We start from the raw sequence: 25,032 nt of genomic DNA on the forward strand, positions 1-25,032 counted from the left end.
TTGTGCTGTAGACTCCAGCGAGGTGACCTCAGCACACAAATAATGAGTGCTGAGGTGCCTCCCAGGGAAAGGGGCATCTTGAGGCCCTGGGTGCACAGCAGAGCTGCCTGCACAGCCTCTGCAGGTGCATAACTTGGCATTCTGAGCTCTCCATTGCTGCTGCAGCAATTTCTCCATTAAGAGTTTTCCTCTGATCACACTGAGATAACAGATCAAGCTGTGATGGCTTTACTGCTTCTTTTTATCTAGAACTAACTGTCCTAAGAGCAAGGTTTATTGATCTCCAATGGCAGAGATGCCAGGAGCGCACAGCTCTGCTGCTTTAGGAAATACTTTGACTAACTCCATAATTGTGTTTGCATTACTGCTGCCGCAAAGGCTGGAAATTTGAGGCTCCTTATAATATATTGCTTTCTCCCTTCGTAGCTGATCTGTGTACTACAAAAGACAAGCTCATCATGCTGACTGACTTTTGGAGTTGGATAAAGACTGTTAATCCCAGAAACATAAATGATTTTTAAAGTCTCAGGTCACTGTTTTAGGCTAATTTCTGTGACAAGTGATTTCTGTAAGTGAATGTTTGACCTAACCTGAGCTTTCTCAAGGTCCAATGGAACCAATCCTCAGCTCTGCAAACAGAAACCTGGGTGATCTGTGTTTAGAAGCTGCCTCTCCCTTGACTTGCCTGTACTAGCAAGAAGGTGACACAGAATTAAATAAGCTCTTTCCAAATTGCCCCATGAGAATGCAGCAAGACTGGTTGCATGTTGTGAACTGTGATCCCATCTTGGCTGTGGGAGAGGGTGCCCAAACAGCTGGACCTCACCGAGTTCTCTCCCACGGACAGCACTATTGGCAGGAGCTGCTTCCTTTGGCAGTGACAAAAAAGCTTTGGAGGAGGAGGAGGAGAAGGAGGAGGGATGACCCTTATACCACTCCCCTAGGGCTGAGCTGAGCAGAGGAGGAGCTTCGAGTTCGAGCCAAGTGCCATATTAAAAGGTCAGAAACGGAAGAGAAGAGAAGGCAAAAGGAAGCAGGAGTCTTGTGTCCAAAGAGGAAGACAAAGGAGTAGACAGGCTACGAAATGGCATTGTTCCTGTGGCTGGGGTCCCAGCTGTCATCCCTCTGGAGCAACATCTCTGTACTGGGAGTTTTTCTTACAGTCTTTACTTTACTGCTTGACTTCATGAAGCGCAGGAAGAAGTGGAGCCATTACCCACCAGGCCCAGTGTCTCTGCCATTCATCGGGACCATGCTCTCTGTTGACTTCCACAACCCTGCCCACTCCTTCAAACAGGTGAGTGGCAGCCCCCACAATGAAGTGCCCCTCTCACACGACCAGGAGGGGTGGGGTACACCCTGGCACGACCTAATCTTGCACAAAGCTGAAAGGCAATGCCCTCTCCAAAGTCCAGGATGAAGCAAGTCACTGCCTAAGGACTCTGACTTGGCCCTCACAGATTAACAATAATCACACACCACCTCACCAACCTCCATCTCCCCACCTCTGCGTGAGCCCCCAATGATAGGTGATGCTGTAGAGCTGGCCACCAACCTACCATGTGGGCAGATTTGGGGGCAAAGGAACAGGGAGATGTACAAACAAGGGAAGACAAATATCTGGGCTGAGAATGAGGCTGCGGAATGGCAAACTTTCATGTGAGTTACTGAAGCATGCATGTGACAGGGATGTGACAGTTTCAGTTAAAGAGATCAGCGTGTGGGATTTGCCCCAGCAGCAATGCCCAAAATCTCGGTAGCATTCCTATTCAAAGTCAGGGCTTAGCTTTTCTCAAAGGAAAAGCACAGCACAGCTTGCAGCAGATAAACCATGGGGGTTTTGTGCTTCAGCTTGCAAACTCTAAAGCCCTCTTTTCTAGGACAGTGCTGTTCAGCTGTCTGTCCAAAACCTGCCAAACGGAGAAACTAAATATAGCATTTGTATTATTTGCTTGCGTGTAGTCCAAAAGCGTACCATTTTCAAATCATATCACGTCAGGGACATGCTAACCACAATCTTGACCAGTAATCACTTTTAATTATGTATTTCTAGTGCCAGTGAAGTGCTAATTCACTTTTCAACCCTACTGCAAATAAGTACTTTGACTCCTTGCAATGCTACAGTGCAGAAATGAAGACTCCTAGTTTTTAAACAAAAAAAACCCAAACCAAAACCAAAAAATAACCCCCCCCCAACCAAAACAACAACAACAACAAAAAAAAAACTACCAAAAAAAAGAAAAATTAAACTGTGGGGCATCACTACTATTGCATGTCTTTGGACAACATGCTCCTGAGTGCTTTGTTCAGTGTTCCTGACTAGCGGGGGAGCTTTGACCTGCCTTCCTAGGAGTCTAAGTCCAGTTAAAGGGCTTGTCTACCTGGAGGAGACAGCTCCAAGGTCAGATCCCACGGTGAGTGCATGGCTGACAGGATTACCTGTGCTCCCATCCTGCTGTCAGCATGATGTCTCTTACAGATCACAGCAGATGTAGGGTGTGCACCAGTCACCAGTCATACTGGATGTGTACACTCCTTTTAGGGAGAAAGTTGACCTGAAACTCCAGTGTGGAACTCCCTTTTCCTATCATGTTTCTGGAAACCTGGCTCTGAGTAGATCTTTAGGAATAAATGCATATTTTTTAAAAAATTACATATCACCTAATCATTAATATTTCCTTCAGCAGAAGTAGACTAAAAACTTACCTAGTCTTTCAGATCAAAGCAAATACAAATATTAGGAAATAATTAATTGTTGAACTTGCAGCCTTTGAAAATCCCCAAAAAGGTCCTTGACAAAATCCAAAATACTTGCACAATGTTCATGGCAACAGTTTGTACACCAGGATAGGTGTACTCTAAATTTTTCCACTCATGGAGCATTGATCCCTGCTCCAGCTGCTGTTTGGCACTGAGCTGTTGCACTACAAAGACAAAGGTCAAAGATCAGCTGAAGATTTCTGAATAAAAGCACCTCAAAAAAAATCACAAAATAGTAAAGGCCCTAAGAAAGGATATGGTGATATTTCTGATGTTACATTCAGCTCATTTTCAGGGACATACTTTTTTATCTTGGCAGCTTCAGAAGAAGTTTGGAAACATCTACAATCTCCAGAACTGCTGGACCAACGTGGTAGTGCTGAATGGATATAAAGCAGTGAAGGAAGCCCTTGTCCACAAGTCAGAGGACTTTGCTGATCGGCCATACTTGCCAATATATGAACACTTGGGCTACGGAAAGAAATCTGAAGGCAAGTCCCTTGAAAATAGGCATTCCTTGCTGGTACTAGCACAAGTAGGATTGAAATGGAAGATTTTCTTAGCATGGTGCCACCTTCTCATGTCCCCAGGATCAATCTCCTTGTACATCTACCACTCTCTGGTGGTGACAAAATCGGATTTGATGAGATGGGGGCTCCCCTTAGTGGTTGTAGTACAGCTCCAGGTGTGAGCACACACCACTGCAGCAGTGTTAGGGCACTACCTGTGGTACAACTTTCTTGCCAGCTCCTGACACACCCAGTGATTAGTGCTTACCGTGCTTATGTAAAACAACATGCTTATGCAACAACAACTTGCACATAACAGCGCTATATGCAAGTTGCTGTCAAAAAAATATGGAAACTTTCATCTGAGAGAGTATTATCCAGCATTCTGCCCACATCTCATCCTCAGCTCCTGTGTGGTTGCACAAGCTGCTACCCAGTTCACCCAAGCTAAGGGTGCAATGCTGAATGGTTTGGAGGGGTGATTCCTTTATCCTTAGCAGCCCTTGTTGCTCCCATTGAATCCCCCCTCCACCTTTGCTAGCCATGCACAGGCATTAGAAGGTGCAGTAATCCATATTCAGAATTGCTGTATGAAGAAGCTGTATAAGATCAGACTCATTTATCCACACAGACCTGTACCTCCAAACTCACAATTGCTATTGTCTAGCAAACTTTTCTTGATGCACAAGTGACATATCCTGACATTTCTTGCTCATCCATAATTCCAGGTATTGTTTTTGCAAGATACGGGCACAGCTGGAAGGAGCTAAGGAAATTCACGCTCTCTACTTTGAGGAACTTTGGGATGGGAAAGAAATCCTTGGAAGAGCGAGTGGTAGAGGAAGCTGGATTTCTTTGTTCAGCATTCAAGGCTAAAGAAGGTTTGTCACATCCACAAGGATGGGGAAATCACGGAAAAAGGCAATACAGCGATGCAAAGAGAAGTATTACTAAAGCCACTCTTGTTTGCATGCAGTGCTCTCTTCCCAAGAAAATGCAGTGTTTCTAGTCTATATGAACTCTTTGGAGCCACTTCTACTTTACACAGTGTGGCTACTGTAACACTAATCCATTTGAAAGAGAAAACAAATAGGAAATTAGAAATAGAGAGGTAAAATAGAATTATTCCCAGAGCTGGTTAACTGTTACCTTTATGAAGTTTAGTGGAACATACTGACGTTATCACATGCAACAGAAGTGCAGCTCAGAGTTCACAGCACATCACCTGTCATCTAGACACAACATGTTACCTGTCAAGTCACAGAACAAGGCTGCAACTCAGCTTTTCTGGGGAGTTTTCTCCTTTAAACACAGATCAACCAAATATTAGTAAGAGATGAGATGATCTTCACTTAGTATTATGCATTTGTACTTTGAGTGGTTTGAGGGCTTTTTCTCTTGAAGGCATCGAGGAGGCATTTGTGTATTCTTGCTGCTGACAGCTGAGGTCCAACAGCTTGGTGTGGCTGAGCTTCATTGCTTGGTCTCCATTTCCATTTTCAGGTCGTTCTTTTGATGTTCATGTTCCTGTAAATAAAGCAGTCTGCAATATGATCTGCACCATGGTCTTTGGAGAACGTTTCGACTACAGTGATGAGACATTCCACAAACTCTTGCATTTCTTTGAAAATTCCCTGAATGAAGAAACTGGATTCCTTCCTCAGGTAGACTGACAGCTGTAAGAAGCTGCCCTCTGTTGATTGAGAGCATTGTGTTTTCATCATTTTTCCTTTTTGCATCACATAATATCTTCTCTCTCTTTCTCTCTCTTTCTGGTTCTCACACCCCAGCTTCTTAACGTGGTGCCCATTTTGGTGCGCATCCCTGGACTGGCACAGAAAATCTTTCAAAGCCAAAAGGCTTTCATGGACTTCGTTGATGTGCTCATAGATAAGCACAGGGAGACCTGGAACCCTGCTTACACCCGAGATCTCACGGATGCATTTTTAAAGGAAATGGAGAAGGTAGGGTGACACCAGCAGGTCCAGGGGCAGTTCCTCTGCCTGTTTAAGCTTGTTCATAGAAGCTGACTTTCTTCATAGAGTTGTTTAAAATCTCTTACCAACTAATTTCCTACTTTTTCATTCCATGTTATATCTTGATAAGAAAGATGTTCTTCATGCTGTAACTTCCTTTACTGTCTTGAGACGTCATATTGTCTGCTGATGTTCTTGTTGCCATTTTCTACCTTCACATTCCCCTCAGAGTCTAGCAACTTCCTTCTTTCCAGCCTACACCATTTTGAAGGCTTTTAAAAGGCAGTGATTGAGAATTCACTAATATTTCTAAGTTTGCACCAGAGAACAAGTTAACATGCAAGATTCCTTGTCATGTCAGTGCCTTGATGACTGATGTCTCATAATCAGTTACAAAACTGCAGCAACAGACTGGCTTTTTGGTGTCATTGCCCAGTCTGTAGCCTGCCTTTAAACCAAGTTATGACTTGAAAAGACGGATATGTGTCTTTGAATTGCTTGCTAAGAACTAGTTCCCGACATATCAGAGGAAGGCCTAAATCTGAACTTCACTAAAATTAAAAGGAGTCTTTCCTTCAATTCAGTGAGGCACAAAGTCAGTATAAAATCAAAGGTACTTGCATCAGCCCATCCGTCCACCCCATGTTTCTGCACATGGATTCACTAAATTTTGATTGTCAGATGAGCAGTATTAGCAAATTCTGCTTGCGAATCACTTCCACCATCTGAGTGCTCAGGCTACACTGCTGCTCTGCATAACAAACCCTGCCGTGCCAGGGGTGTCAGTCACCTCCCCCATGCATTGGGCCCCCCAGCTTGCACAGGCAGAGCAACATGACCTATGTTACTCTGCACTGAGCAGTACTATCTGGGGGTGGATATGAGCCTGACCGTGCTGCCTCTTGTCACAGCTCTCTTCTTTTCACTAGGATCCCCTGATAAGCCAGTCTGATAAATCCCTCTCCTGAGTTAACTTTGGTCAGGTCAGTCCCAGAGCTCCCTTGCATGAAATCTTTTGTTGAAATAACAGTTGAGTCTTAAATGCCTTATTAATTGCTATCCATATTACAACAGCATCAAAATATACTGAATAACTTAACAGAAGCTAGTCCCTAGGAAGGGAGAGTATAAAGAGGATTAGAAAAGACAAGAAGATGAACTCATGCAGAGAGCTTGTCATATCTCATATGCTAACAAATTTGAGCTCAATTAGCATTTGGATGAGAGACCAGTTTTGCTGAAAGTGGTGTTGCAGACTTAATAGGCAGCAATAATACCCTCATTTTTTTGGTTTTTTTTTGGTTTTTTTTTTTGGTTTTTTTGTTTGGTTTTTTTGGGGGTTTTTTTTGTTTGTTTGTTTGTTTTTAATTGTAAGAAAATATCAGGGCAGAAGCAGAGAGAATCTGTAATGCATAGCTAGGGATAACTCCCTTAAAATAATGTTAATTTTGCATTAGCCACATTAATGCAGCCTCCTCTCTGCTGTGTGGGTTTTATGATCTGACCAAACCTGGATAACTGTGTTCCCACTCCTCTGGGGGAGGATGTTATGGCTAGCAGCAGGGGCCTGCTGTCTGTTTGAGATGAGAGCACAAAGTGTTCACTCCTGTCCTGAAGGCAGGTGTAGCTTTCATCTCTCAGGATATGGGAGGTGGTTGAGGACCTTCAAATACAGCAGATAACAGGGTTGCGAAGTACATCACTCATGCTCAGACCATTGCCTGTGTTGTGCTCTACTGTCCCACTGAAAAATGGATCTAGTGCTTCTCAGTACTTCTTTGGACAATGGTATTCTCTGCTAGCAAATACCCCAGCTCCAATTTCCCACTTGTTTTCTCTCCACAGGGTAAGGCAGCTGAAGAGAATGGTTTCCACTATAACAACCTTCGTCTGGTGGCTGGAGACTTGTTTGGAGCTGGTTCTGAGACCACCACCACCACTCTTCGGTGGGCCTTGCTGTATATGCTTCTCCACCCAGAAATACAGAGTAAGTCAGAAACAGACAGAGGTGTGGCCTCTTCCCTTCAACCTGCATTTTTCTGCAAGGAGGCTGAATACCTTCTCTCCATGATTTGGGGGTTTTGCCTCTGCCTGGTGCCCAGGAGAGCCCAGCTCTGGCTTGGTTCCTGAAAAAAGGAACAGCTTTGGTGATTGTTGGTCTAGCAGAAGCCAGGAGAAACACTTCCCAAACAGCTGTTCTGGCAGAGGTGAAGCCCTGAAAAAAAAGACAAATTGGAAAGGCAAGTTCGCTCTCGCCTTCGTTTTGAAGGCTGGGGACTGGCAGTGGTCAGCATACCCTCTTTCCAGTATTTGGAGTAGATGCTGATCGGTTCAAATTCTCTAATGCTGCATGGCCAGGTACCCTTCCAGCTGCATAGTGGAGGGGTAAGGTAGGGGTAAGGGGCGGGACCTTTTAAAGACATTATGCTCAAAGAATAGTTATACAGATGTCACCGAGCAACTGAAAAATGCCTCCCCATCTAGTTCCTGTTTCTTTCACTAATTGCTTGTCCCGCTCTCACCCAGTGCCTACAATCTCATGCTGCCAATCTTCCTTCAGCTTGTGCCAGCCCCTTCTGTCTAAGTGTCCTCTAATTCCTTATCTGTTCTGCCTCCAGGTAAGGTCCAAGCAGAGATTGATAAGGTGATTGGCAGAGAGAGACCCCCCACCATGAAGGACCAAGTGAGCATGCCTTACACTAATGCTGTGATCCATGAAGTGCAACGCTGTGGGGATATTATTCCTGTTGGACTACCTCACATGACGTACCGGGACACCGAGTTGCAAGGCTTCTTTATTCCCAAGGTGACCGTGACCAGATAAGCAATACAACATCCTCTCCTTGTGCAGACACCAGGCATGGGGTGGGGGTGACCCCATGCAACTCTGCAGTGTTGTACTTCCAGACCCAATTACAGTCACTGGCGAGCACTGAAGTAGGACATTTTAACATGCTAAATCCAGGCAGAGGGTCATATCTGTGCTCTAGGTTTACACTGGTTATATGGGAACCCAACTGCAGTGGCAGCTCAGTGCAAAGGTTTCCCTTCCTCTCCATGAGCCGTGACATTCACTGCCTGTGTTGGAAGGAGCCTAAAAGCCTAACAGGCTCTTTGGAGGCACACAGCACCAGCTTACTGGCTTGCCTAAGATGGTAGAATTTAAAATTCTAACCTCTGAAGCTATTCAAATGCCACTGACATTCAGACCACTTCCACTGTGACAGGCAGCTGCCCTGGCAGCACTGGCAGAATTCAAGTCTGGGATTATTTTTTTTTTTTTGGTACCCTTGCAGTATCTCCTCTGGCTTAGAATGTTGACATGTGAAACAGGAAAGCTTTGCAATTTTCCACGGCCCCTGCGAAAGCTGGGCTTTGAAGTCTGTCAGTCAGCTTCTTCTCTGCAGCTATAAAACAAGTCCAGGAGGATCTGAGAAGCAGAGGCTGTTTCCACTGTGTAACCATGAAATTGGCATTTGCATTCAACAGCCTCTGTAAGGACACAAACTGCAAAAGTTCAGATACTTCAGAGTGTGGGGTAGGCACCCTATATCACTGGAAAAGTGCCCTGCTTTACCTCTGCTTTAAATAAGATGCAGAAGTGGAGATGCGTGCCTTATGCTGAGGCACTGAATGGTGGTTGCTATTAGATGGGAGACACAGGGACCAGCACTGATCCATTGTGCCAAGATAATGCTGCTGTTCTCACATAAGTTGTTTCCTCTTGTGGTGGAGTGCAGGGGACGACAATCATCACCAACTTGTCTTCTGTGCTGAAGGATGAGACAGTCTGGGAGAAACCAAATGAGTTTTACCCTGAACACTTCCTGGATGTAAACGGGCAGTTTGTGAAACCAGATGCCTTCCTGCCCTTCTCAGCAGGTAAATCTGAGGGGAGTATCCAGCTGCAAGTCAGAGGCACAGCAGGCGGGTGATCTGCTCCCCCCACAGTGATTCCAGCATGGATTAATGCCCTTTTTGATGGACACTTTCTACTCCCTCTCTTGCAGGTCGCCGTGTCTGCCTGGGAGAACAGCTGGCCAGAATGGAGCTCTTTCTTTTCTTTACCACTCTCCTGCAGAAATTTACCTTTGTGCTCCCTGAGGACCAGCTCAGGCCACGGGAGGATGGTCACTTTGCTCTCACAAACTCCCCACACCCATACCTGTTGCAAGCTGTCCCAAGATAAGTGCACACCACTCTCCTTTAACTCACAGAGCACCAGCAATGCAAACTTTATCAGAAACATTGCAGGTCTAGGCAGGCTCATGCTGGGCTCCACTTAAGACCTCTCAAGTCAAAAAAATGTCCACAGCTGTGTAAAGTGAGGATCTAGCCCAATATCTCATTTATCTTAATTCTGGTTCTGGATCTTGAATCAAACAGCTATATGAAGTTAGTAATGGCAATCAAGTTTGTAAGGACATTTTTGCCTAATCAGCCAGCTCTGCTGTACTTTGGGCTTTCATCAGTTGCAGAAGCAGTTCACTGAACACACAGCTTCTGAAAGAATTATTAGCCCTGAGTTACTTTACAGAAATACAAGGATATCCTGGGTAAAAGACAACCCTGAGGTATTGCTGATTCTGGAAGCAAAAAACGACTAGGAAAAACCTGTAAGGTACTACTGTTAGCCCCACTGCCTGTCCAGCCATGCTCTGCCTTTCCTGCGTGCAGCAGTGTGTGCCTCTGCCTGGTGCCCAGGGGAGCCCAGCTCTGGCTTGGTTCCTGAAAAAACAAGGGATGGTCAGCTGATTTGGCTGATGCTGCTGGTGGGCAGGGCGAGAGCTTCAGCTCCAACAAAGTGACATTTAAATGCAGTTTCAGAGCAGTGCTCCTGAAAAAATTTACCATCCAACACACGTCTCCTTTGTTCCTTCCTGTTTATTACATACTCCTATCTATTGCACAGATATTGCATTGTTTTCATTTATAGTCCCAAAGAAAGTAAGTTTTAATCCTGACAACCCCTATGTCGCGCTAATCCTCCAGTAGGAGTAAATACCAAGGAATACATAAATAATCCATATGATGTGTCAGCCACAGAAGCAGGTCATTTGTGAAATACAGCAATTTCTGTAAGTACATTTCAAGAGAAATCCCAGTGTTTAGATTTATCATTTCCTCTAACTAGCTCCTGATAACTATTTTGGGTTTTTTTTAGCATTACTTAAAGTCAGCTCTTGGGCAGGTTTGGAACTCACAAAGGGATGGAGTTATACTGTTTGAAACTGTATGGCCATAGACTTCAGAACTACCTTTCTTTTTCTTCCTGCAATATTCCTGACAAATTGTTTTGCACGGTGTTAAAATATGTTGATATTTAGATTAGTAGTAGTTGCCTTTTAACCACATGGCTGAAAGGACCATAACATAAAGGAGATTCGGTGTATAACCACCACTAAAAAAAAAAAATAAATACCTGAAACTGAGTGTGTGGACACCTTTATATCTATCTTTCTAATGGTAATTTTGGAAGCTATGAAAGCTACTGAACTATGCGAATCCTTATTAATGTAGTTGTTAAGATTAGTACTCCATGCTAAGATTTGTATTTCATGCTTTTAATCTCAAAAAAAATCTGAAAGAATAAAAGTGATGTGAAATCTTCTTTCTCATCTCTCCTCTTTGTGGTTGCCTCGGTCCCGCTGTGCCCCAGCCTCAGACGCTCACTTGGCATTTCTCTCCTTACCCCTAGCACCGCAACTGTGCCTTTAAAGATCCTTTCAGCGTTATTTTTCTAGTCAGTTCAATGACACTGTACTGAACGCTTTTGGGTTTATAGTGACCAGCACACACGAGTGCGTTTAAAGAGAAGGTTGGCATGAACTTAACTTCAGTGAGGATCCCAGCACTCGTGTACTTGGATAAAAACGTACGTATAGCTGTATAGGACTGTCTTTCTAACACGCAATAGTGCACTGACAGAAAACAGCCGGTGTGACGTCTGGGGTCAAAGGCAACAAATACATAATTCCATAACACAGCCCCAGCGCGGCCCTGAGGGAGGCGCCGGCTCTGAGGGGTCGGGCCCCACAGCCCCGGGAGGCGGGACACGGTGCAGCCCCGCCCATCCGGCCTGGCCCTCCCCTCGCAAACAGCGCTGATTGGCGTTTCCTCCGACCAATCCGATGGGAGATCGTCGGCTGGCCGGGCGGAGTGGCAGTACAGCCGACCAATAGGAGCTCTGCCGCGCCGTGGGCGTTCCCGAGGGCGGTAGCAGGGCGGTGGCGGCAGCAAGATGGCGGTGGCGGGCAAGGGAGCGCTGTCGGCCGCGGTGAAGCCCATCTTCAGCCGGGACCTGGGCGAGGCGAAGCGGCGCGTCAGGGAGCTGTACCGGGCGTGGTACCGCGAGGTGCCCAACGCGGGTGGGTGAGGGGCGCGGAGCTTGCCGCGCGTGCTCAAGGTCGGAACGGCCTTAATGACATTGGTGAAACCGGCGGGCTGCGCATGAACGAGCGGCCGGGTAGCGTTTTGGAGGGTTGAGTTGAACGCCGCCGGTGGGAAAAACGCGAAGCGATGTGGATGACCGCAGTGGGTGTTGTGTTTCTTGTAGTACACCTGTACCAGCTGGACATCACGGTGAAACAGGGGCGTAACAAGGTGCGGGAGATGTTCATGAAGAACGCCCACATTAGGGATCCACGGGTGATAGACATGCTGGTTATTAAGGTACAAACAGCTTGGGTTATGGAGGGGTTGTCTCTTGCAGTCGTATTGGTTTACCTATGTCAGCAAACCTGTTGATCGGGGATCATGCTGCTTTAGCAAGCAGAGGAACAGATTCTTAATGCACGTAAGTCCCAGTGGCTTGAATACAGATTTCTGTCACTCAGGGCACTGGTTCTGGTTTGCAGATCTTTAAATGAGCCACAGTAACTGACCTCTGCAGTTCTAATGTGTTAGAAAGCTTCCAACCAAGGACTGCCATGCTCACCTGTTATATTTCATGCATTTCAAGACAGTTACTTTGTCTTTACATGATGAGAAAAATCTGGAAATAAAATCCTAGGTAGTACGGTTGATGACAATTCCAGGCAGTCTCATTTTACTCTGTGCTGCCATCCTACAAAACCAGTACAATAGAGTGGAGTCATGAAGAAGTTAAGTTTAATATCTCTGTGGCACTAATACTGGTGCTAAGCACTTGGGAGTAGTTCTGCTTAGTTTTACAGGTAATGTGCTGCTATTCAAACAAATTCAATAGAGGTACTTGAAAATGTTATGTAGAATTTTATGGGAGGTGCTGGTCATGAGAGAAACAATGCAGCTTTTAAGAAGGAGGCAAGATCCTTTGCCTGTTTCACAGGGCTGGGAAGCTATGCTGCAGAGATGTCAAGTCACAAGGCAGAAACAGTATCTTTGTGTCACAGTGTAGGTGATACAAGCAGTCTGTAGGAGTACAGAACTGCTGATGCAGCTGTTTTTTACTTAGGTGTTTCTCAGTGCATTGAAATAACTTTCATGCTGCTGTAAGGTTAGACTTGGGCTCTAACTGAGAACTGGTCTAAAATTCTTCTGTCTGTGCTCAGGGGAAAATGGAGCTTCAAGAAACCATTCATGTATGGAAGCAGAGGACTCACGTCATGAGGTATTTCCATGAGACGGAAACCCCGCGACCTAAAGACTTTCTGTCCAAATTCTATGCGGGCCACGATCCCTGAGAGATTGACTCTGTGTCTTCCTGCCTTATATTACAAATAAAGTTCTGTACAATAGAAAAAAACCATACAGAGAGATTGTGTAACATATTAGGAGTCTAAGGCCTAGCTGAATCCAGAGTGTATGTAAGTGATTATGATGTTTGAAGAGCTGTGATTTCACAGTTTTGCCAATATGTATTTTCAGTGGGCAGCGTTTGTCCTATCATCTGCCCTGGGGTGTCTGCTGAATAACCACAACACAACCTAGCTGTGGGGCTTTGTGCTTGGCCTGCAGCCCTGTCTGTACGTGTTAGCTCTGTGGAGGAAAGAGCAGGTCTTCAGAACAGCCAGTGTAGTCACAGAAATACTCTTGTGCTTGAGACCATCTGTATTCATGTAGTGTCTTGCAGTTTCATGCTGTGACTTTGTTGACCTGCTGTTTTTCCCTTGGACACTAGGGTCTGTTTACCTCCTCAGAGAATACATGAAATCCACTAGGCATATAAATCCCTTTGTGCATAAAGACATCAGCAGAGTCCATTTCCCTGCTGTAAAATGAAATTACCTGGAAAAATGGGGGGTTGTACTGTTATCTAGAATAGGAAAGCTCTGTAAGAACTTCTGATGCCTAGCAGGAGATGGTGTCCTACCATCACCTTCTTAATTGAATCAGGAATTACTAGCTCCCTTTTGAGAAGGGTAAGGAGAATTTGTTCTGTCACCAGTCAGAACAGATTTTCAGGAGGTAACTCAGTGCTAGATCTCCCCCAGGTGTGACCAGCATCGGATCTTTGTAGTACAGTCAAACTTGGTTTTATCCTGCCTAAATACTGGGGCTTTCTTCCCCATAAGAGGACTGTAACACAGCACTCCTCAGGGATGTGTATGTAAGTGTACCTTGGGGCTTCAGGGGTGGCGTGTTTTTAAGGACAGGGTTGAGAGAGTCAGGAGGGGCCAGAAGAGACCATGGGAGAAAGCAGCGATAAGGAATTTGGCAGCACAGAAGATAGGAGTGGGTACATGTTTGGCTCCCAAGAGCAGATGAACTGGAACAACCACTTCTCAGGTGGCTTGGGGAAGGAGGGGGCAACTCAGATACCAAGTGACTCAAGAACCTGACATCTCCCTTCAGCTACAGCTGTTGGGGTTACTCAGATTGCAGGCTCCCTTTTCTCTCTGTAACTATGCTGGAGAGTTACAGAGCAAACATCCAAAGCTGTGCCAAAGAAGAAGGGAGCAAGTGTGGCTGTTTGAACTATACACTGTGACAACGTGTGCGACATTAAGTGAAACTTTTTAACAGTGACATGAATAAAGAAGGAGAAAGTGGGCAGTCAAGATACAAGGCCAGAGCTAATGACCAGAAACCACAAGAGAGACACTGGCTTAAGAAAAATAAATAATTGACTAACCTTTCTAGGTTTCAATTTGAGAAAACAGCTGGTCTGATGTGACTAAAGATGCTCTTCATGTGCCCTAGCAGCAGAGAAGATCTTTTAAGTCTATTATGCTAGGATTTAAATGCAATAGTAAACACTTCTATGAAAAGAGGACTTGAGGTTTATACACAGTTAAGACAACAAATATATTAGGGGTCATTCAGAAGGAAGTACCGAACTACCTAGGAAATATTAGGTACATGGAGCCAGTATTTAGATGTTTTTTTCAGTGTTCAGAGATTAAATGCCATAAAAGACATCAGCAAGTTAGTTTGCCATTTGTGATCTTAGCCTTTTATCAAAGGTACGCAAACTTTTAACTCTGTGATGATAATACTGTATTTAATCTTCAGTGAGGTGATATTAATGACACGGTCCCATCACCTGCCAGGTTGCTGAACTGCAGTGCCATTGCTGATGTGCACTTCATTCTTTAATGGGGCTGTGTTGTGGGGCTGCTGCTTCCCCTGGGGAAAAGGGTTCACAGAGAGGACTCACAAGAGGAAATAAATATCAGGAGAGCCTCCTTACTGGAACAGACAGACAGAGGAGAAAGGTTAAGACAAATGCTAGTACACAGGCACATTTTTTCCCCCACCACATGAATAAAAACACAAGACCAAAGTCATACATCTCAATCTCTTGATCTTTAATTAAGTGTTTTCCATATTGCTAATTCAAGGCATCCAAGCAGTCTTTGATGAGGTGAGCGTGTGCAAGGGCTGCAAGGATGCAGTGCTCTTCCTTCAACCCTGATCTACAGATTTCCCTCATGCACAGGATGCTCACTGGCAAAAGGGGGAAAAGCCCCCTGTCCCGTTTAGGAAGGACAAAACAGGTGACAGACGTTGGAATCATTGCTTTGTCAATGGCTTTCTCCCTTCTGTTCTTCTGTTACTGTGCTGCAAATAGAATAACAAGCTGTTACTCTTCAGAAACACTCCTCCCAAAACCACACAAGGTGGGGTTTAGGTAAAGGAGGTTTCCAACTGGCTACTGCAGTGTTTACAATCTTTTAAGTCTTTGTTTTTAGCTGCACAGTGCATGCTGGAAAACACCCTTATCAAGTGGAGTACATCCACCAAAACGATTACAAAGCAACACTGTTTACAATAACATCTTTAAAACAGTTTCTTTGTTCTATAAAGAATCAAATACACCCAAAGTCAAATCTTTACAAAAGGGCAAGCCAAACAGAATAACATAAAATGGTAGAAAGTGTAGCATAGTGCAGACAGAGGTGAATTATTTTGACTCTTTCTTTCTCCAATGAGTCTGAATGATCCAACTACTCAGAAATCAATGTTGTTACACCCATCAGACAGTTTGTTCTGATGGGTTCTGGAATTCTCTTAAATTGTTCACCTATATCAGAGTTTCAGACAATAAGTGACTCTCTTTTAAAATAGTCATTCTGTGAGTTAGCAAAAAGCTTTTAAACAGGTAAACAAGTAGAACAAAATCAAAGAATCATTTAGGTTGGAAAAGACCTTCAAGTTCATTGAGTCCAATTGTTAGCCCAGCACTGCCATGTCCACTGCTATACCACATCCCTAAGTGCCACATCTACACATCATTTAAATACCGCGAGGGAGTGTGACACAACCACTTCCCTGGGCAGCCTGTTCCAATGCTGTAGAAACCTTTCAGTGAAGAAATGTTTCCTAATATCCAATCTAAACCTCCCCCGGCACAACCTAATGCCATTTCCTCTTGTCCTATTACTTGTTACTTGGGAGAACAGACTAACACCCACCTTTTTACAACCTCCTGTCAGGTAGTTGTAGAGATCAATAAGGTGGCCCCTGAGCCTCCTTTTCTCCAGGCTAAACACCCCCATCTCCCTTAGCTGCTCCTTATAAGACTTGTGCTCCAGCTGCTTCACCAGCTCTGTTGCCCTTCTTTGCATGCATAATGTAGTAATGCTGAAGTCTCTCTGTTCTGTCTGCAGTATAGAGCCTCACTGACTACAGTTTATTTCTGATTCAACTGACAAGATCTAAAACTCCATCAGTTTACTCTGATTTCTAGTGAATGTATGGTGTGAAGATTTCACAGATACCAGTCTGGCCTACTCTGGTATAAAAGAACAAAAAAGTTCATAGCCAAAGGCAAATCCGTGTCCGTGTGTTTAACTGCAGATGTACCTTTCGAGCTGTTGCTGTCTGTATTTCCTTATCTGAGATTCTCCTCCCTGCCCCAAGCCAAACGGGAAGCACAAATAATTAGATTGACGGTGCAGTTAGTGACATACCCTTTAATCATCGTCATCATCATCCTCTGGGACAAAGATATCATGTTCTTCAAGTAAGGCTGCGAAGTTCTTACTGATCTGAGTACCAACATACAGGAAAGGGATCACGACGCTGAACACTCTGAGGAGGCCGAAGGGCGTCTGCAAGGAGTCGATTGGAAAAGGTGGATCTTTACCAGCAAGTGGCACTTCGGCTGAACCGGCACGCTCCCGGCTCCGCCGGCCCGCAGAGGGCCCGGGAAGCGGCGGGAGGAACGCTCTGCCGTCCTTAGTGCCAACCCCCGTCACCGCATCGCGCTTTATTAGAGTACTATAGTATTTTAAACATTCCAACCCCGGGGAGCTGGAACCCGCGGGGAGTCCGGGGCAGGGAACACCCGTGGCTTAGCAAGGGGAGCGGTCGCCGGTGGCAGAGGGTGGACGCAGGCGGGTGTTGATTTCCGCCTTACTGCCCACCGAGCACAGCCAGGCCAGCGCCGCCCCTCTCGGGGGAACACGGGGGGACACGGTCCGGGCCAGCGCCGCCCCTCTCGGGGGAACACGGGGGGACACGGTCCGGGCCAGCGCCGCCCCTCTCGGGGGAACACGGGGGGACACGGTCCGGGCCAGCGCCGCCCCTCTCGGGGGAACACGGGGGGACACGGTCCGGGCCAGCGCCGGCCCGCTCGGGGAACGCGGGGCCGCCCCCATCACCCTCCCGGTGCCGAGCTTCCGTGTGCCCGCCCCGCCTACAGTCGCTCTCCTCATTGGCCCAGGCTCTGTCACTCACCGTCCAGCCCCGCCCACAGCAGCTGCGCCCGCACCGATTGGCTACCGCTGCCGTCCGTTGCCGCCCCCACCCGCTCGCCCCTCACTCACCTTAACCGGCTTGGGCAAAATGGCGCCGCTGCGGGTGACGGTGGCGCTTCGGGAGGGCACCAGCGAGACGGCCGAGGCGCCGCGCGGCCCGCTCCAGCCCGCCCGCCCCGAGCGAGCCGCCGTCGCCGCCAAGAGCCGGCCGGCTGCCGCCGCCATCGTCCCGCCTGCCCCGAGCCGCGGCCGAGCCCGGGCGTCACCCGGGATCTCGCGAGGCTTGAGAAGAGGCGGCGAGAGAGGCGCTGCGCGTGCGCGAGGCGGGGCCGCGCCCCCTTTCCCGGGCGGGGGGGTCCCCGGTGGCCGGGAGGAGGGAAGGAAGCGGGCAGCTTCCCACCCCTTCCGAGAGGGCTCCACCGGGGAAAACCGCGCCGGGCGGGAATGCCCAGGCCCTGCAGACACTCCCGGAGGGGCTCACGGGCTACAAATCAAACCGGTTTATTTAGCATAAAATACAAACGCTGAACAACGTAAATGAGATTCGTAATACAAGTTTCGCGTGTAAAACAAACGCTAACAAAGTAATGAAATGTATAATACAAGTTCCGCGTGTAAAACAAAGGCGCATGCAAAACCGTCTCCTAAAAAATAAAACACGCCGTCCTACCTAAAATAGAAGCCCTTGGGAAGGCGGGAGCGTCCCCGCGGGTTGCTCGTAGTGTTGCCTGGTAATTGTGCGGATAGGACGCAATTGGTAGTGCCGAGGTGCCCCGGACACGGGAACTCCACGTGCATTTCAGTGGGGATTCTTTAAGCTTCTCTGCAAAGGCAGTCGAGAGAGGTTAAGATGGAGGGGTCACTCCCCGCCTCCTCCCTCCTTCCCCCAATTAATGCAGTAGCTACTGTAACAGAAAATGTCTGATCCCGGTCAGGATTGTCCACCAAATGGCTAGCAGTGGCCACGGGGAAAACTTCAGGTTACTCTTGCCGCTAGGACCTGGATTCAGTGGAAAACATCAACACAGTTTAACAAAAAAGATGTGCAGAAATAATATCACAGGCTTAAATCTTAAATGCCAGCCTCAGAAAAAAAATTTAAGGATTTCGTCAAGTATTTTAGCAGGATTGGGAGCCCTTCTCGCCATAGCTTACAAAGGCCATGATAGAATTGCCCTCCGTCTTTCAGTCTTCTTTTAAATTTTAGCATTTTTCTCTCATTGCTTTTGCATTATTACGCTAAAGAAAACTCTTAGAAAAGGATCTTAAATTCAGTACCTTAAGAAAAGTACCCATTCAGCTTTAGCATTCAGCTCCCCCTATGCCAAGGAACCTGTTTTGTGCAGCCTAGACATTCTCTATTTTTAAAAATTAATAAGGGAAAGTGGAAGCAGGAGATGAAACAGTCCAAACCTGAATGGCTGGAGAAAAACCCATGTGTGGCAATTAGTCTTATTTTGCTGCCAGGGATGATGTGCAGTGAAAACTCTCTGCCTTTCCTGTAATGATGTCTGCCTGCAGACAGACAGGATGCTCCATTAGCCAGCTGCATGTGCAACTTCAGGAACCTGAAATCCCATCCTCCAGCCTGTGAGCTGCTTCAAAGACTCTACCAGCACAACCAATTCTCAGCTGGGCTGGTTTGATAGTCTCCATCTCTGAGGAGGCAGAGGGGCACCCAGATGCTTCCTGCCTAATGAAGCAAGCAGCAACAGTCATTAAAAACCCCCCATATTCCCATATAAATTTGGGCATGACTCCAATTATGGCTCTTTTTACTCAGAAAAGGGCCAACCTTGCTATGAGAGCGGAACAGTGAGGAAGCCCCGATCAAGTGCATCCAAAGTCACACAGCACTTTGGAAACCTAGCAAAGGCCCATGGACAGCTGGGCTGAGCACAAATGAGGATCAGGATTCAGCCATTTTCTTGTCAGTGCTGCAGAATAAAACACAAAATCACTCCAAATGCGATTAGACAGAAAGCAGAGCGCAGCGCCTCATTTGCAGGATTTAGGATTTAGCTGGGATATGTGCTAACGCAAAGGTAGGTAGCGTGGAAATTGTGCCATTTGAATGGGACAGATTAAAGCATTAAATATAAGCTCTTTAGTAGTGTTATGAGTACAATCCTGGCTTATTAAAACAAACTCAGCTTCTTAAAAGTGAAACTGCCCTTAAATAAATAATACTGTTTCAGTCCCAGTTCTGACAGAACTGGCTTTGTTAATTTATTTTCTTTTTTAAGTCGTTCCCAATTCTTGGATCTCTTGTAGGAACTGCCACTACATTTTGACTGGTTTCAGAAGTTAAATCTTTACCATCAAACTGCCTTATGTAAGTCTGAGACATCGGAAATATTTTTCCCTCTGTATTACATTTTAAAAAAATAACCACAGGAAAATGCTTGACAAATTTGACCTTGGCCCCAAAATACCCACGCTCAGAGCAAAGAGGCACTAGGTAGTGTGATTCCCTGATGCTGCTGCCCTGGCATGGGGAAGGGAATGGGTTCACAGCCAGGAATGCTGCAGAACTGAACTCTTCAAGCTGCAGGTAGGGAGGCAGAACTGACCCCTCTGTCCAACCAGCTGGGCTGCTGACAGAGCCTGGGGCCTGACCCATGGCCACCCCTGCTTTTTCTGAACTATTTTCATTTCAAAACAGAACAAAAATAATCCTCCCAAACCTGAAGATCCTTACTGTGAAGAAATACAGGCACAAACTGGAGAGGACTGGATAGCATCACTTGTAAGTGGAGGTTACACTGTCACTGCCTGAAGTCATATTGCTAAGATCTGATTTAAGATTTCCTCTAATACACCATTGAGCCATAATTAGGCAGGAGGCTGGAAGCTCATCATCCAAAACTACCAGAGATTTATATTTTCAAAGGCACCAAGAGTTACTGGAATTAATTTGATTTCTGCACTGGCATTCTCTGCTGGCTATTGCAAAGTATAAAGTTGAGTGCATTTAACTCCAAAAAAGCAAAATAGGTTCCAGCCAGTCATGACCTGGAATGGCCTTTTGCTTTCCCAGCAAGGCTCCTTAATAAAACAGGGCAATAAAACCAGGTTTTTCCATTTTTAGATAGGAAGCACATGACTACTTCACATATATTTTTTAATTTGAAAAACAGCCCTTGCCAAGAGGATAAGGCAGATTTATAAACCCCAACTCCAGGGTGTTCTAGTCCCTGGACTTGGCATCCACCTACTTGTACCGTCTGCCTTGTGGCCAAGGTTTCTGACCTACTGATGGACAAGTCTGTTTCTGCAGTGAGGTGACAGGCATGCCTCCCTGCAGCCCTCCCAGCCCGCTGGGAAGATGGGATGTGCTACAGGAATCAGCCAAGCAATGCTGAGACGAAGTCAGAGGGAAGTACAGGCAGGCCAAGTGCTGGCTTGGTAGAAAGCAGCGATATGGCTTCGATGCTAGAGAGGCAAGCCCAGACACCACTAACACACAGTCACTGCTACCTGTAAATCACTCCCACACCTTCACTTTTCCTCCCGAGACCAGCTCTCTCCTCTTCCCTGCTCCTCCAAAGCCTCTCCTCTGACTGTGCAGCACTGCCAGGAGTTGCGCAGAGCCACAACGAGCAGCCCAGCAAGGGTGTGGCTCTGGACACCCTCTTGGGCAAGCAGCCTAATGAGCTGACTGAGCCCTATATGGCACTTTGCAGGAGCTGTGGTCTGAACAAAGGCTGAGAAATTTACTCTTGGCTAGGTGAAGAGGCTTTAGCATCCCTGTTTTGGAACAGGGAAAGCTGGAGCCCAAAATAGTAACAGGCTTGATTACCATTTGACAGAGTCCAGATAAGCCCCGGGGAGCTCCTGGTCCTCGCTGTTGCCTCAGGCCACTCTCTGTGTCTCCATTTCAGCCCTGTTGCTGAGCATGAGCACACAAAGAGACAGATGCAAGCCCGTGATATCCACATCCTGAAGAATTTAGCTGGAAGAAGGGTCAGTAAAGAAGTAAAGAAAAGTAAAAAGAAAAGACAACGCAAGAGCCCCAGCTCCTGGGCCAGCCACAGCTGCAGTGGCTCACACATGTCCTGTGGTGAGAGAGGCACAAGGCTGGAGGAACACACCAGGGCCAGTGGCCCATTGGAGGCACTTTATAAGAGCCCAGCCTTATCTGCAGCAAAAGAACAAAAGCAGAAGGACTTTGGCGCAAGACCACAGATAATAATAAACGCTGACCCATGCAAACTTCCACACTGAGAAACAAAACCAAAAAAAAGCGATGAATGAGAGGTGGGTGATGAAGCATGCCCGCCAAGACGGCAAGGGGCCAAGCCTTTCGGCTGAGGTTTGTTGCATACATGCTGATTTGGGCCCCCTCCACACCTCGTATCACCAGCAGAGGAGAGTTCAGAGGTGGCTCTCCTGCTATTACACACTCCGGCTGTACAAAGCCTCATGGAAGTGAAACACGAAGTTTGGGGAAGACTCGGATCCCTCCCACACACCCTCTGAAGCATACACACACTGCACACTCAGCCACTGAGTCCCTTGCTCTGCTCTTCCCATGTGGGAGACAGGCTGACAGGCATCAGCTGGCTGGTGACTTGCGTCCTGCGCCCTCAGTCACAGGTGTCCCCTCTTCTGCCTCTCCTGCCACTGTCGTCTCAGCACCACGATCTCCTGCCCATACCAGTTGTGCAGCTTGGAGAAACAGATCGTGTCTGGTGACACTGGGCTCTCCAGCATGGCTGGTGAGAGGCTGGGCGCTGGGGACCCTGTGGCGCTGCCAGTGGCTGAGCGCCGGCGAGGAGGCAGGGGCGGGGGCTTTGCTTGCCCCCCATCATGGTCAGGGCAGGCAGCCCCACCGGGGATACAACCACCACTACCCCATGTGGAGTAACCGTTCTCCAGGATGGAAGGCTTCTCCTGGAGAGGCAGCAAGGCCGGGTTGGAGAGATGCCTCTTCCTGCCAGAGGAGGAGGACCTCCGTGGAGACTTGCGGCAAGCGGCCAAGCTCTTGCAGGCCTCCTCCAGCTGCTTCTCCAGCTCCTTTACCACCAGCCGCATGTAGTCGAAGCTGGCCCGCGAAAGTGCCTTCACCCAGGCCTCCATGGTAGCCTGCCCGTCAGCCACCAGCACATAAGCCCTGGCGCCAGCATCGTCAAAGCGGATGGCAAAGGCGAACTCCTCAGCAGCCTCACACAGCTCCACGGTGCAGCCCTCCAGGACCACCAGCCCCATGGGCTCACGGCTCTCCCGCTCCTCGAAGTAGAAGAGGAGATTGCCCTTGAGGACAAACCAGCGGCGCTGGTAGGAGGTGCTGTAGTGGTGGGCATGGTGGTGGTGCCGTTCCACCCGCTTGCGCAGGAAGCCGGCATGGTCAGCGGGTGAGTCACAGGTGGCATAGTGGGCCACGCTTCGCTCATTCAGCTTCATCACCCTGCCTAGGAGCAGAGGAAGAGAGGGGGAAGTTGTCTCAGTGTGTGGAACATGTCATTGGCCCCACCAGAAGAGGCCTGATCCTGCCCCTAGGGAAAAGCAGGACTCCAGCAGCCAGCAATGCAGGACAGCATCTAATCCAGCAGGCACCCCTACAAAGGGCAGGCTGGTTCCTCACTGCTGCAAAGAGGAGGTCATCATCAGAGCCCCACCACCAAGACACCTGCCTTCTCTGGGAATGCCAACATCGCTGTTTAATTTCTTATTCCGTGAGTATCCTACTTTGCTGGTTTTTTTATGGGGCACATCAAAGAAATTGGCCTCTGTGTCTGCAAGGCATTCATTTTGCTCTCTATTAGAGGGCAGGAAAAGGAGAATGTTTCAGACCCAAGGGGTCTGAAACTTCCATTTCAGCACCCTCTCCCCACTCCCTGTCTCCATGCAGGACCACCCACTCCCAACAGCCCTCCCGGCAGCAGAATGCTCAGCCCTGGCAGGTTCACCAGCAGTGGGGTGCAAGGTGCCATACCAGCTGTGTGGGTCAGACTGCACTCCCTTGCTGTCTTCCTTGGTTGGGCTGCTCCCTCGTTGAGGGTCTCCAAAGCGTCACTGTGATGAGCCCCATCCTTTGTTGAAGAAAAGGTGGCAGAGAGGGAGTCATGAACCAGAACAGTTTGGACCAAAAGAGCTAAGAGCTGCACCACTCCCACCCCAGAAAGCCAGAGTCCTCAGCGCAGGCAGGCAGCTCTGGAAGCCATGGTGGCAAAACTGGGGGCACATGCATTAGCTTCAAAGCCTGAACTCCATCCCAGCTCAGGCCAGTGCTCCTGTGGGTTTGTTTTCTGGCTCCTGAGGCTTTGTTTTGGTTTTATTAAAAAAAAAAAAAGAGGCTTTGTAGAAGCTGTCACTGTCCCATTTGCAGAGGCCCTATGGCAGGCGGTTCGGCATGTAGAAGAGGACAGAGCCTCAAAGGACAGAGCCAGTACAGCCTTTGTGGATTGTACAACTGCAAAAGGATGTCCGACCGCTAAAACTCCACACACAGAAATATGCAGAAAACAAACCATAGCCACCACTCCCTGGTCAGATCCGGTCGTGGGGAGCTCCCTACCGCTGAGCAACCTCCAGAATCCCTCCCGGAGCCCTTCTCCCCCATCAGGGCTTGCGGGGCAGGGCTGAGGATCTGGGGGCACGGATCCCGGTATGAAAATGCACAAGACCCCGATCAGACACAAGGAAAGGCGGTTCCCCGGGGTTGCTCTATCCTCGGCGCGGCACCCTGGGGAACCTCCAGCCCGGCACACTCTGGCTGCGGGGCAGCCGGGGCGGCCCTCACCAGCCCTGATGCGAGGGGGCTGCGGGGGTCGCAGTGTGCAGTGCTGGGCTCTGTCTTTGTGTGCGGGCGCACGCCTGTGCAATCGGGCGGCGTGTCTTTGTGTGCGTGTGTGCCCCTCCGTGTGTGTGTTCGCCGTGTGCCTCCCACCCCCGCGGCCCCGCGCCCGCCCCGCCGCCGCTCGGTCCCGGCCCCGCCGCCAACTGGCCCTTGCCCAGCGGTCCCTTGCCCAGCTTGTCCCGACAGCGGGACAACGGCTCCCGGTCCCGGCCCGTCCCGTGGCTGGCTCACCTCCGGCCGCTCCTGCTCGGCGGTGCGGTGCGGGGCAGCCCAGCCCCGGCCGCGGGCGGGGGAGGGCTCCTGCGGCCGCTGGGGCCGTCCCGCCGCGCCGGCAGCACCGCCCCACCGGCGGCCGCGGCAGCAGGAGCGGGGGGCGGGGGGCACCGCAGCCTGCCCGGAGCCGCGTCCTCCCGCACCCCTTCGCTCCTCCCGACACTCCTGCGGGGTCCCAACCTCGGGGGGACATAAACCTCCCACTCCCAGTGTAACTATTGGGATGCAGCAGCCGCGGGGTGCGGCGGTGATAGGGTGCCAGCGATGGGGTGCGATGGCAATGGGGTGCAGTACCGGCTGGGCGCGGTGCTGGTGGGCAGCAGCTGCGCGTTGCAGCAAGCAGTGGGGTGCAGTACGGACGGGGTGCGATATTGACAGGGTGCAGCAGTGCGGGGGGGGGGCGATATGAACGGGATGCCCCGGCTGTGGGGCGCAGGACGGTGCTGTGCCATGCCGGCGGGTCCCGGTGGCCCCGGGCCGGGCGGGAGGCGGGGGCAGGCAGTCAGGTGATGTGGGCGGCATCATGTGAGCGGGGCCGGGCCGGGAACGGAAGAGTCTTTCTGTGCCCCGGCGGCAGCGGTGGGCAC

The 25,032-nt window shown here is 48.6% G+C and overlaps 4 protein-coding genes across 5 annotated transcripts; 2 read left to right on the forward strand and 2 right to left on the reverse strand.

Annotated features, from left to right (window-relative positions):
* The first annotated feature begins 996 nt into the window (after window positions 1-996).
* LOC127469591 (cytochrome P450 2D17) lies at window positions 997-10,856 on the forward strand. The gene is made up of 9 exons (XM_051784151.1): window positions 997-1,297; window positions 3,080-3,251; window positions 3,998-4,150; window positions 4,773-4,933; window positions 5,060-5,233; window positions 7,091-7,232; window positions 7,864-8,051; window positions 8,986-9,127; window positions 9,256-10,856. The coding sequence occupies exons 1-9, from the start codon at window positions 1,085-1,087 to the stop codon at window positions 9,432-9,434; spliced, it is 1,524 nt and encodes a 507-aa protein (XP_051640111.1). The 5' UTR covers window positions 997-1,084; the 3' UTR covers window positions 9,435-10,856.
* A 583-nt stretch (window positions 10,857-11,439) lies between these two features.
* Window positions 11,440-12,971, forward strand: NDUFA6 (NADH:ubiquinone oxidoreductase subunit A6). The gene is made up of 3 exons (XM_051784177.1): window positions 11,440-11,613; window positions 11,802-11,917; window positions 12,778-12,971. The coding sequence occupies exons 1-3, from the start codon at window positions 11,487-11,489 to the stop codon at window positions 12,907-12,909; spliced, it is 375 nt and encodes a 124-aa protein (XP_051640137.1). The 5' UTR covers window positions 11,440-11,486; the 3' UTR covers window positions 12,910-12,971.
* A 1,984-nt stretch (window positions 12,972-14,955) lies between these two features.
* On the reverse strand, window positions 14,956-17,650 carry SMDT1 (single-pass membrane protein with aspartate rich tail 1). Its single transcript, XM_051784179.1, has 3 exons — window positions 17,440-17,650; window positions 16,582-16,722; window positions 14,956-15,229 (listed from the first exon to the last, which is right to left on the reverse strand). Exons 1-2 carry the CDS (start codon window positions 17,593-17,595, stop codon window positions 16,585-16,587), a joined length of 294 nt encoding a protein of 97 aa, XP_051640139.1. The 5' UTR covers window positions 17,596-17,650; the 3' UTR covers window positions 14,956-15,229; window positions 16,582-16,584.
* Window positions 17,651-17,855: 205 nt separating this feature from the next.
* On the reverse strand, window positions 17,856-24,970 carry PHETA2 (PH domain containing endocytic trafficking adaptor 2). Of its 2 annotated transcripts, none has more exons than XM_051784159.1 (3): window positions 24,740-24,970; window positions 23,309-23,405; window positions 17,856-22,784 (listed from the first exon to the last, which is right to left on the reverse strand). In XM_051784159.1, the coding sequence occupies exons 1-3, from the start codon at window positions 24,968-24,970 to the stop codon at window positions 21,964-21,966; spliced, it is 1,149 nt and encodes a 382-aa protein (XP_051640119.1). In that variant the 3' UTR covers window positions 17,856-21,963. The 2 variants fall into 2 exon arrangements, with proteins under 2 accessions (XP_051640119.1, XP_051640118.1); XM_051784158.1 differs by having other exon boundaries at window positions 24,404-24,970.
* Between the last annotated feature and the right edge of the window lie 62 nt (window positions 24,971-25,032).

The sequence above is a fragment of the Manacus candei genome, unplaced genomic scaffold (assembly GCF_025592945.1).
Source record: "Manacus candei isolate 608988 ecotype Guabito, Panama unplaced genomic scaffold, ASM2559294v1 h1tg000018l, whole genome shotgun sequence".
Classification (NCBI taxonomy): Eukaryota; Metazoa; Chordata; class Aves; order Passeriformes; family Pipridae; genus Manacus; species Manacus candei.

Coding starts and splice junctions, on each gene's coding strand:
- LOC127469591 (XM_051784151.1), top strand. CDS start 1,085: ATGGCATTGTTCCTGTGGCTGGGGTCCCAGCTGTCATCCCTCTGGAGC. Junction 1,298..3,079: donor CTGCCCACTCCTTCAAACAG/GTGAGTGGCAGC, acceptor TTATCTTGGCAG/CTTCAGAAGAAGTTTGGAAA. Junction 3,252..3,997: donor CTACGGAAAGAAATCTGAAG/GCAAGTCCCTTG, acceptor CCATAATTCCAG/GTATTGTTTTTGCAAGATAC.
- NDUFA6 (XM_051784177.1), top strand. CDS start 11,487: ATGGCGGTGGCGGGCAAGGGAGCGCTGTCGGCCGCGGTGAAGCCCATC. Junction 11,614..11,801: donor CCGCGAGGTGCCCAACGCGG/GTGGGTGAGGGG, acceptor TGTTTCTTGTAG/TACACCTGTACCAGCTGGAC. Junction 11,918..12,777: donor TAGACATGCTGGTTATTAAG/GTACAAACAGCT, acceptor GTCTGTGCTCAG/GGGAAAATGGAGCTTCAAGA.
- SMDT1 (XM_051784179.1), bottom strand. CDS start 17,595: ATGGCGGCGGCAGCCGGCCGGCTCTTGGCGGCGACGGCGGCTCGCTCG. Junction 16,723..17,439: donor TTTTGCCCAAGCCGGTTAAG/GTGAGTGAGGGG, acceptor GACTCCTTGCAG/ACGCCCTTCGGCCTCCTCAG.
- PHETA2 (XM_051784158.1), bottom strand. CDS start 24,970: ATGATGCCGCCCACATCACCTGACTGCCTGCCCCCGCCTCCCGCCCGG. Junction 23,406..24,403: donor CCGAGCAGGAGCGGCCGGAG/GTGAGCCAGCCA, acceptor TCTTCAACAAAG/GATGGGGCTCATCACAGTGA. Junction 22,785..23,308: donor CAGTCTGACCCACACAGCTG/GTATGGCACCTT, acceptor CTCTGCTCCTAG/GCAGGGTGATGAAGCTGAAT.